Source organism: Neopsephotus bourkii, unplaced genomic scaffold, assembly GCF_033783945.1.
Source record: "Neopsephotus bourkii isolate Nb327-2 ecotype Australia unplaced genomic scaffold, CSIRO-AGI_Nbou_v1 NB_330, whole genome shotgun sequence".
NCBI lineage: Eukaryota > Metazoa > Chordata > Aves > Psittaciformes > Psittacidae > Neopsephotus > Neopsephotus bourkii.
In genome coordinates this window covers 402,054-414,430 of record NW_026900838.1, presented here as the reverse complement: position 1 = coordinate 414,430, position 12,377 = coordinate 402,054, and the positions used below count along the sequence as shown (strand labels likewise).

Sequence of the window (12,377 nt, the reverse complement as noted above, 5' to 3'; positions counted from 1 at the left end):
ATACTCTGAAAAAGCAGGAAGCTCCATAAAGAAAGAGACATGTTGAGAAATTGCACAGGAGACTGAACTTCACAAAGGTGTTTGTGGTCTGTTAGGATGTTTGTAAAAATACCACAGAAAACTACAGGATGGAAAGGGGAGTACTCACACGTAAGGAAAGGGATTTAGAGCTTGTTGGGAAGTCAATAAGTGAGGGGAAAGTGGAACTGAGGGCTTACTGAAATTGTATTGTACAGCTCCTGAGAAAACTGCCGTGCATTAGGAAGCCCATCAGTCCTCTTGATCGAATGGAACTTGCATAATGCACATTCAAGAGCCTTTTCCCTAAATGCAAATGGCAATCAGTCTTTGCGGAAATGAAGCTCAGTTTCAGCCTGGAAAAAACACCTTAAGATAAATCAACAGCAAAATAAAATCTTTAAAATATTAACCAGAAATCTGTTTGATGGGCAGTAATGAAGAACTGTGCTTATTATCTCCTATCTGTGAGTGCAAATCAGCCTTGTACATTTGCATTCATCAGTAAAACTCCTCTTAGGAAAACAGCAAACAGTATTTTTCTGTTTCCTAGTTAGGAATGTTTTCAAAAAGGAATAAATTGTGGCTTTGATTGATATAAATATATGCATATTCATATGTGTATGCATATGCTTTATGTATGTGTGTGTGTGTGTGTGTTTGGAACCTTTAAATTTACTACATACTCTTACAGGAATATATAGCAGTCCTAACTCCCAGAGACTAAACCAAAAGTGAGCTGTAGCAGATACCAGCTTTTAATACTGGGATTCAAAGCTTCATTTGTATCTGTCATCCACCTGAACTCTACCTGAAAGTGATACACATTCATCCTGCAAATCTATTCCAGTAACATTTTCTGAAACACTTACAGGAGCTTTATGTTGCATTGACACTTCATGAGTATCTTATTTGCTTCAGAAGAAGGAAAAAAATAATTCATTTTTCTAACAGACCTCATCAGAGATCCATTATTTCCAATTGTCTCTCCTACTACTGTTGGTCATTATATAATCTCTTTCAAAATTGCCTATATATTCACAGCTCGGAGACAGGAATAGTTTAGACAGAATCTTAAAATAAACTTACAAGATTTAAATAAATACATAGCTTAGTATAACTGCAGAAAAATACCTGTTGGAGGCTGACCTTTACTAATTGATATGGTTTTCTTATAACCTTTCTTGAAAGCAATAGCTTCATAGCTCAGGGGACTTCTATGGCTGCAAATCTGCTCTCACAGAGTCAAGCTTAAATTCATTCTCCTGCCCATACCATTATTCTGCTGTTTTTTATTCCACCTTGGTTACATCTTGTGGCAGGAAGCTCTGATGAGCCTTCAGTGCAATACATCCCTCCTAGCTGTTCTGTCCTCCCTGTGGTATTGTGTGTTATTGCATATCTATGAACTCTAGGCTTAAACAGCGATTCATGGGATTAGCAGAAGGATTTGGGCTATGACTTTACAGATTAGCTGAGTTAAATCCTCATACTTGAAAGAGTGCTTCTGAGCATGCAGACATTCTATATCTTTCAGCAGGATCGAGATTATTGCAAGTTTTAAGATCATTGACCTTATCCAATTGCCTGGTGCTACGTTCATCAATTATCTTCTTGAATTTAAGCAGAAGTTTAGCATCTGCTTCCAAAACACCATGAAAGGCAACTTCCATGTTGCTTCCATCTCCCATTTAGTTCTACCAAATAATTCTACCTCCTTTGCAGTGTATGATATTTGCAGTACAAGATTCTGAAGGAACAAAGACCACTCTTGTCCTGCATATATAATGTATTTTAAGCAGATAGTCAGGTATGTATGACAGTGAAATTAATGTTATGGCTTCATTTTTTTACATTGTGCAATTCTCAAAGACTTTTAAACAGTAACTTAAATGGCATTAACAACTGAGATCAGCAACATGAAGTATATACCTATGAAAGGTACTGACTTGTCCTGAAGTAGTGATGACAATAGTTTTTGAAAGGTTAATTAACTGTTTCTAAAATTTGGTTTTGACAGCTGTCTATATTCTTTGCACATATTAGCTCATCGTTAGGTATTTTAAAATTCAAATAGATCCAGTTAAAAAAATGGCAGAACACATCTGAGTAAATTTCAAACCTATTAAAAATTCATAACCTTAAAATTTACTCACAAACCCATACTCTTTAAGAAGTTTCTGCATGTCTCCCTTTGGCTGACCTCCTACACCAAAATAATGAAGCAATCCGTGCTGTTGAGAAACCAAGAAGTGAATCCCACAGCAGGGTAAATGAATGCCACTAGAGTATGGCTAAATATGCAAAAGCAGGGGCATTCAAAAGGATTAAAAGTCTACAAACTGTTGATGATAGTTAGAAAGTCAGTTAAAGACAAATTACAACAGCAAGAACAGAAATGTATAGTGTCACTGAATGGTAAATACAGGAAGGTTTTTACAGAAAGAAATTGGATTGCTTTGAAAGCCACATTGTAGAGTACTCTTAAACTGACAGGCAGCTCCAACTGTAGCAATATTGCATCAACAGAGCCATACGAAGTCTGAAAATACAATATAGGTACACCAGGCTTTCTAATATTCACCAGCTACTCAAGTTTGCAACATATATAATCTATTACTGCTATATTTAAGGAACTTTCTTCAATCAATTTCTCCTTCCTTCTCAACACAAATGTGTTTTCCCAACAAGCCTGTCTTGAATAAAAAGAATGGCTGCTGGGATTCCTATATGCTTCCTGAGAAGCAGAATTTATGTCTAAGGACTGATGATGGTCAGGATGCATGGGGTTATACCTAAAGTGAAAAGCAAAGGATAATGTAAGCTGCCATGTGTCGGCAGATATGAGATTTTTGTGTCATAAAGAAAAGAATGAGTAATGAGAATGCTTGCCACGCTTCCCTGTGGTCCACTCCTATGGGACAACCACGCCACTGAGGGAAATTCAGTCTAATTTCACTTCTGTTTCCCAGCTTTTCACAGACAGAAATACTTGTGATTTGGAGCAGGATGGAGCCAGCTCTGTGTTGACTGCATGGAGCTCAACACTGTTAGGCTCATCTGTAGCATTCTGAGATAAACAGGGGGGTAAAATGAGCATATTGTCCAGAATAGAGGATTAAGAAGGCTCAGCATCCTTCCAGCAACCCTTTAAGTACAAGACTATTTCAACAGTTCATCTGTACAAACTTACCATATTAATTCAATTACTTAATCTGTTACATATACACAGTATTTGCAAGAAACAGCCCTAGAATGGTAATTGCTGAGTTCTGATTGAAATAATGCAAAATTTAATGTCTGTATCATACTGTAAAAGCCATATTTCTATGCTAATTGACTAAGTACGAAGGGAAGTGTCAGAAGCAATACAAAATGTAGTAATTTTGGCATATAAGTCTATAGATTAGAATAGGTAATATAGTATTCTGTATTAAAGAAATTAAAAAAGAAACAAACTCAGATTTTCTTATAAGCCATCTTCTTCCTGTCTATATCCCTCTATACATTATGTACACAGACTGGAAAAAGCAAACTTCATTGGTCTTGTTTCTTGAAGGCTACTGGTTCTTAACTGAATGGTTATATAAACTACTCAATAGGAAAAAAATTAATGAAGAATGTCAAAAAGCCCAAGGGTGCAGACACCTATCTCAGAGAAACTATTCTTTTTGGCAAATGAAAGAAAGCACAGAGGATACTAAGAGTCCTGGGTTTTAAGTTATCTCTCTTTTATCTAGTAGTTTAAAAAAAAAAAAAAGGTGCTTTAGTGTTAGCACAAGAGGGAATGGCTTTAAACTGAAGGAGGGTAGATAGATAAGTTACTAGGAACACCTCACCATGAGGGTGGTGAGACACTGGAACAGGTTGCCCAGAGAAGTTGTGGCTGCCCCATCCTCTGGCAGTGTTCAAGGCCAGGTTGGACAGGGCTTTGAGCAACCTGATCTAGTGGAAGGTGTCCCTGCCCATGGCAGGGGGTTGGAGCTAGGTGATCTTTAAGGTCCCTTCCAACCCAAACCATTCTCTGATTCTATGATCTTGCTTAGGATTTGGGACACCAAAGCTCTAATACCTGTGCAAAAACTAGAACAATTTCCTGCCCTAACCAGAGAAGACAACTGGGATGGCTTATGTTTTTTTTTTTTTTTAATGATTATTTAATTTCTAATACATAAAGAGTTCTTAAAATGAAGATTATTTTCCCCCTAAGTTAATACCTGAATTAAATGCATGAAGCATCTTCCTCACTTGCCTTCATCTCCATGAATTTCTGTTCTGCAAAGGGGCATAGTTCCACAGACAGGTATATCTTCGGTTTTTGAGGAGACCAGTTCTCACTAGGGAAAATTTCTGTGCAGAAATTCAGGAGAGGAGCAATTGCTTCCTTCTTAGCTGGGATTTGCCACAACAGAAGCCAGAGTTCTGTATTTTGTGTAGGATTTATGCCCACAACAGTTTGTTAAATGCACTCAGAGAACATCTTCCAAACAAAATGCCTTGGGGAACTCAAATGGTGTAAAGATTTATTTCTTAGTCAAGGTTGGACAAGGACATGACACTGAGCTGCTGTTCTAAATAAAAATCGAGGTGGCAGGTCTGTGCAGGTGTAACAAGCTGAACTTTATGTTCTGAGTAAGTTTTACACGCAAAAGCTTAGATGTCTAGGACTTGAGTTAGGTGGTTTATTTTATAATGGGTTTGATGCATACCCTCCTTTCATACCTTTGAGTGTGATGTGTGCAAATTCATGAAGGAGCTAATGGTAGAAGTGGAAGCAGAGTTCATATCTCATGGATTTTTAATTAATGATCTAGTCAGTTTCCATTAGCTTTCTAACATTGTTTAAACAAGCACATGAACATTAAGTAAAATATTCTGTAAATATTAGAGAAAAAATTTAAAGCCATATGTAGAAAGGATTATATGAAATTCCCCAGGGATATTGGACATACATGGCCTACAATTAAAATCATACCCTGTTTTGAAAAACCTCATGATCTACAAATGCAACTCACCTCTACTTTCTTTTGTTTTCCACTTTCCTGTATTTAAATCTTTTATAAAAGAGAATAGAATCCTAATCTACACCATTGCCTCTGTTTAGCCTTTTATTTCAATCAGTTAATGACCAACAGCAATGTGAATATACAAAAAATAAAACCTAGTGGGATTTTTATGTATTCAGAAACAATACTTTCCAGCATTTTTCACAATCTCATATAAGTGTAGCACCAAGTCATCAGTATTTGGTAAAAGATTAACAGAAATCCCAAAACCGTAAGTAGAAACATAGCCAGAACATCACCCCAGTTCCCACTCTTGTATTTTCTTGCAGATTATCTTGCTTTGTACAGCAAGATAATGTTTCAGCATTCAGTGGGTGTAAACACTCTAAATAAACTGTCAAGCTTAACTGAACTATTCTGCAAAAAGTATCTTCCATAAAGAATATGCTTCAGAAGCATAGAAGAAAGAATAATATCTCTCCATATATTTTTTTTTTTCTGAAATGGTTACATTTACAGTATTTACAGGTAAACTGTTGAAATTACCTAAAACAGTAATCTTATTTCGGGAAGAAAGCAAGATCAACACAGCTTTTTCTGATTTGAAAAGGCCCAGAAGTTGGTTTACCTGCAGTTGTCAGCATTATTTCTTCCTACAGCACTAGAGAAGTTGAAAGGTCCCACATCATTAATTTCTATAACTTGTATACAGCCAGTGAAATTATAAACAGGTCCAGGTATCTACAAAGGAGAAAAAGCACACAATTCTTTTGTCTGTTGTCATTGTGATCAGTGTAAAAAATAATTAACTTTTTGCAAAAGTTTTGCAACATAATTTAACTCCTGAAGACCCCTCCCAACCTCCATTTTTAATTTAATGAAACGCTATTAAAAAAAATTATATGTGAAAAGAAGTTACAGCAAGATAAGCAGTACTGACTTAAAAATAAACTCATGGAGTTTTGGACATGCAGACAGCCCAACAGGTATTAGCCGAAAGTGGATTTAATTAGGTATTTATTTTTTATAGATGATCACAGGTCATGGAGAATGGTAAACAAGGAAGCTTTGAAAAGTCTACTTTTAAGTTTATTACTTCCCTGCTCAAAAGACGTCTAGTACCATTAATCATGTTTCAAAGATGCCTAAGGAGCTACTAAAAAAGGGAATCAATGCCCCATGCCAGAACTTCTTTTTAGTAGGGATACATCAGAGATCTGTCTCAATTAAATTATTATTGTAAAAATGTTTTAAAATTAATTAACAAAGTTAACAGTATCTACAAAGAGAAAGGCCAAATAATATTTGCACAGTAGTCCTATGGGAAATTACTGTGGTCATCACTTAAAATGGTGTGCAAACATCAGGAACAGTAGATGTGGATTTTTTGTTTTGTTTTGTTTCATTTTTTTGTTGTTTGTTTGGGTTTTTTTTTGTTGCCTTTTTTTTTTTTTTTTTTTTTTTAATGGTTTGGGGAAGGGGGAGAAGGCTAGGGAATGCAAAGGCACACCTCAAACTAGCATCAGTAAGTCCCAGTTCCATTCTAGACAAATCATTAAGAGCTTCTATAAAAAACAGAATTAACAGATACATAGATGAACATAATGTACTGGGGAATAGCTGAGATGGTTTCTGAAAAGGAAAACTGTAACTCACAGGAGGAACACTGAATACGTAAAAAGGATGCCTTGGCACATAGCCTTTGATTTCCAAAAGGCTTTTAAGAAGTTTCTATGCTAAAAGATTCTAAAGTAACTTGGTCACCCTGGGATAACAACAAAAGCCTTCAATATATTAAGAGAATGGGTAAAATAGAAGCATAAACATCGGTAATAAATAGTGAGCTTTCTCAATACGGAGAGCTCCCAGAAATTCCCTCACCAATCTGCATTAGTGTCCATGCCCTTCAGCATATTGACAAGTGGCTCTATGTTTCCCATGTTACTCAGAATAGCAAAAACAAAATTTTGAGCATATGATTTCACAACATGCAAAAACTATAAGGTATGTGAGGATGGCAATACGTATGAGAATTTCTGAACTGACAGTGACTGTATAGACTAGGAATCTTTACACAGGGAAACCCATTATCAAGGAGAGTTAGAACAGAGTGGTGTGCAGATGAATAAAGAGTTTTCACAGTTTCTCACTATACAGGAACAAAAGGACATGAAATCATATAGGTAAGTGTGACGATCAAAGCAAGATAAAGGGTGTACTTTTCATACTCCCCAAAATTAAGCTGAAGAACTCTTCCATAGGAGGTTGTGGACGGTATAAGTCTAAATGGGGTCAAAATTTGATAGAATTAATGGAAGATATTTTTCCAGAATGGTCTTCCTCATCTCTTTTCTCATCATTAAGCATCACAAAAAGAATGGTAGCCTCTAGCCTGTATATTCACCTTCTTCCTTACCAGCCAGTAAAGCACATTTCACATTGTGATGGCTCCATGCTCTGTCCAGAGCCTTGAAATAAAACCACCTTCCATTTTTTTTTAAAGGAAAAAGAGATTCTGAGAGACTGAAATATTTTAAAACTATGTTTACTAAAATAAAAAATCCTAAATTAGAACATGGCAACCATTTAACAGATTTCTGATGTGCTGGGTGATAGATATATTTCCCACTTCCCTTGTCCACCTTTGCAGGGAGGGCACTTTCCTCAAGTTTTGCTTTTTAAAAAGCTCAGTGACTTCAGTGTAAAAAGCATTTGGCATTCTAGGTGCATACAGCTGCTTCTGGGTCACAAGGAAAATTTCCTTTTTGCTATCACTTCTACAAGGGGGCTGAGAGTCACTTCCAAGCTTTAAGAAAGCACCTTGTTCCTCCCAGGGCTGCCCCAGCCTCTTCTTTCCCAAAGGCTTTCTGCCTGGGGCTGCCAAAAGCTCCTTCCAGGTCTCTTGGAAAAAGAGAAATCTCTCCCTCCCAGCAGAGAGATACACTGTGCAAACACAACACAGCTTTTCACTGTTCAGACACTCTGTAAGATAACACACCTTGACATGCTATACAATAAATGAAATGAACTGGCCTTCCAACCCATGGGAAGGATCAAAAAAGTTCACTAACAGTTCGCTGTTTATTCCTTTAGCAGCAAAAGCTCAAGGGCGGTTAAGACTTGGAAACACGTTACTATGTTACTACAGTGCAACAATGTGGAAAGTTATGTAACCGTTTAATGTGGCATTTAAAGTCAGAAAAGTTCAAGTGCTGGAATTTGGAAGATAGTATCTCTGTGCAGTAAACATGTTTTAGAGGATTGTACTCAGGCTTCCCGGAGCTTAGAAAGAAATAAAACCCTCACTCAAAGACTGGATATGAACATGCCTCTTTTCAAAGATACACTTCAGATGTTGAGAGAACAATGCTGCTTGATATACCATGAAAACGGACTATTGATTACAGACAATAGAAGATAGTCTCTCTTCCTTTTTTGACCGTCATTTTGGCAAAGAAGTAAGTGTGATGGACTGCCAGGTCTTATACTCAGCAGTCTGCTTTTGCTGCCATTATCAAGACAAACGACACCACATAATCTTTAAAAATGTGTGTCTGACTAGGTTTCACATTGCTTTTTATAAACACAAACTTTTTATTCTTTTCTTTCTTTTTTTTTTTTTTCCTGCCTTTTGTGAATAGTAAGTAAAATAATTTCAAATTAACAATTCAGGATCTATTGCAAATTTAATATGAACACAGACAGAAAATTAAAGATTTTGAGTTGGAAATTACGTGGGACCCACAATATTGCTTAAAAATTTGAAAAATTAAACATGTTTTAATATTGTGATAGTTCTGCTGCTTCTTCTCTCCCTTACCCGCAATGAAGTTTCGCTAAATATTAATTATGGTTGTTCCAGTCACAGCATGGGTGTTTTTGAAGAAAAGCCAAGCTCTCATTCTTGAGATTGTAAAAACAAATGAATAAATAAATAGAAAACAAAAGGAACTAATAAATGCAGAGGCCAGATACAACACAGTTTTAATATTTACTCAAGCTACTGTGCCTAGCTAAGTTCTTTCAAGAATCTGAATGTCAGGTGGTATATGAAAAATTCACTATGGCAACCTATGATCCATTTTGCACACTGAACAGCAAATTAATAGCTTGGTTTGGGAATAAAAAAATTACCTGTGTGTTTCCCCGAGCACTATTATCAGTGAATATTTTAACAACATGGTTTCCTTCCCCCAGACCAAACATACTGATTGGTTCCTAATTTCTCTTACACTGATATGTGAATATTTTGAATGCAGTGCATTCCTCTAAAGTAATATTAAACCACTTTGTTTTATAATTAGTGCCACACCATAAAAACTCTGGTGAAACAATTACTTGCCTTTGAACTGCTATGCTATCTATAAACAAAACTAGTATCTTCTTATATTTAGGAATAAGCACTATTTATTAATAATCAAAACTATGTAGCTTTTACTTTACTATTTTTGAGAATAGATTTGTGATTAGCAGAGTATTAAAATGTAGACTTTACATGTAGCTGGGTTTCCTTTCATTTCCAAGAATACATTAATATGCTGGCAATCTGTAATACTTAAATTGCCTGAAAATGTCAGGGTCATAGCAACACCAGAAATTTAATTTAACACAATTCAGTATTCAGAAACTATGCAGATATGTTTGACATATAGTTACCACGCTCTTTAAATGCCCTTTATACCTGACAAAAATGAGTACAGATACTTACCTGGTAGGAAAAGTTCACACATATATGCCAAACCATTTATTAACACCCCTTACTGACTAGACCAAATTAAACCTCCTGTTAGGTAGAATTAACCTAGAATTGAGTTCCATGTGAAATCAGCTTGCTTGCTGTTATTTATCTCCAGATTCATAAATAATATAATGAGGCTTTGGCTTATGATCAGAGCATTTGTAAGAAAAATCATAATTAACTCAAAAGAAAACAAAGCAGAGCACAACCTTTCATCATTTGTCTCCAGTCAAGACAAATTTTATATATCTGAAAAATTCTTACTACAAATATTACAATGTACCAGGATACACATTTCAATAATCTTTCATGTCTTTATGATTCCTGTGAATCTTTTGCAGAGAGTTCTATGAATCAGACTCCATAATCAATCAGACATATTTCCCATGAGTGAAAGATATGAACTTTTTCAAATTACAGTATTTTAAACATAAACAAAATGGACCGGGTACACATTTTTGAATGCTCTAGGAACATTTTTATTTATATTTACTAACAATATTTTAAACAGTTTGGAAATTAATGCAGAAATCAAAGCCAAAAATCAACCATGAGATAACAATTTCTCTATTACTGTTCTGGTTCTTGATAGGGGCCAGAATCATATGAAATTTCCATAATGATCTTTGAAATTAAGCAAGTTCTATTCTCAACTCTGTATTCTCTTCAGATTGTCCAAAAAAGCAACAAATTTGACTAACCATATTGGGTTTAATCTGGTTCAAACCTACTGCAGCTGAACTTCAGGATCATACCCACTAAAAAAAAAAAAAAAAAATAATAAAAGATCAGAAAACCAAAATTAAACTTAAAAAACCCCAAACCAAACCCAAAATTCCATGGTGGTGGTGGTGTTCTTTCCTCCCTAAAGAATTTAGTCTTTAAGAAAAGTCATTTTACAACCCATATTTCTCAGTTAAAATTAAATGCAGCACAAAACGAAACTATATAGACTATCAAATTAGCACCAAGGCAAACAGAATGTGTTTAATCCAACAGGACCTTATTCTGTCTTTGTATTCCATTTAATGAGCACTTAAACTTGCTTGCATTTGAGGGAACATGCTATAGATAGAATTTCCCAGTCTCTTCAAGCAACCAAATTTTAAAGGGTTTGTTAAAAATGAAGTGGGATTGGTTGTGAAAGCAAAAGTAAAAAAAGAAGACACTTAACATATGGGACAAGGAATATTGGTTCAGCTTCTCTACTAGTACAGAAATGGGAAGCAAAAATGAGAAGGTATACTTGTAAAACTGCTTACATGCCACCATATATATAATAAAGTGGCTGAAACACAAAAGAACTGAAATATTTCCTACATACTGAGCAGTACTGGTTATTATATGAAACACTAAATCTATGCAAAATATAAAAGTTCTATTTAATCAATGTGTTAATATAATACACATTTTTACACTGCAACTGCGGTTTTGAGTTAAACATCAAAAGAACCATTTTAATTTACAATTAAACACAAATTAACACAACTAAAAAACACAACTAACACAACTAAAAGGGGGTTAAGAAGTAAGTTAAGATTCTTTTCTTTTTCATGTAGCTTCTCTAATGCTTTTTTTAAAATAACCTCTTATTATTCTGAATCTGCACTGACATCTACCATGGATATTGAATCTTATCACAAGACTTTCATGAAACAAGAGTGGTAAAGTATCATAAAACAGGCAGCAGAGCAGGAAAAAAAATCATCCCCAAACTGCCTAGAATGGAAGAGATTTCCATTTCCAATCAGGGGCTCAAAAACTTTTAATCCTGGTAGTTCTCCCATATGTGAAATCAGGAAGTCAGGAGTTCTTCCAGTCTCCTGTGCTTTAAGGCAAGGAACTGAGACTATCCTCTCATGTTAGATTTGTAAAACACCTCCTGGGCTGCTGCGCTCTACAGTGGGAACCAGTCTGGTCATCTGCCTAGTCCCAGATTCTGATGGAGCCAGCTCACCATGTAACAGATATTCACTCTTTCATAATTTCTTTTTCTAAAGTGGCTGGCAATGTAATATTTGAGAGTGTTTCACTGTCAATTTCCTATGATTCTGCCAGTTTATGCTGGATGAAAATGGTTCATTAAGCCACAAAGGATTAATTAAAGTCAGTAAGTCTGAAAGATTCAAGGGTATTGAGAAATTCCATTACCATTTTTATGAAAGTTTGTCCCTGGCCAAGATCCTTATCTTTTAAACTCACTCTTGCCTTGCAGTTAAGGAAGTGCAGTGTTGCATTTCAGAAGTGCTATGGAGAATCATTAAGTAAGGAAGGACTTCCCTAAGTTTCATAATTATCAACATCTGGCTTTTTTGTCAACAATTTCAGTGTTTACACTTACAAGCATAATGCATGATTTACTTACTGTGTTTGCTATTCTTCATAAGCTCAATTACTGTAATTTATCTAATTCTCTCTTATTAATGTGGTACAATACCTTGCCCATGAGCAAGGTGGAAAATATACTGACCTGAGACAACTGAACAGGTAGAGTGAAATTTGGAAAATAGACTTGTATTTCTTAACTAGTACAGACTCTATCAACTGACTGTGGAAATCAGCTCAGTCCCCTGCATGTCAGCTTTTCAGAGTAATGCTGAAGTTAGACATAGAAT

General features: G+C 35.5%; 1 protein-coding gene across 1 annotated transcript in view; it reads right to left on the bottom strand.

Annotated features, from left to right (window-relative positions):
- Positions 1-12,377, bottom strand: part of EYS (eyes shut homolog) — a 579,093-nt gene that overhangs the window by 207,901 nt on the left and 358,815 nt on the right. The window contains exon 24 of the mRNA XM_061347833.1: positions 5,653-5,765. Within this exon, the coding sequence (XP_061203817.1) occupies positions 5,653-5,765 (113 nt within the window). The remainder of the gene's footprint in view (positions 1-5,652; positions 5,766-12,377) is intronic.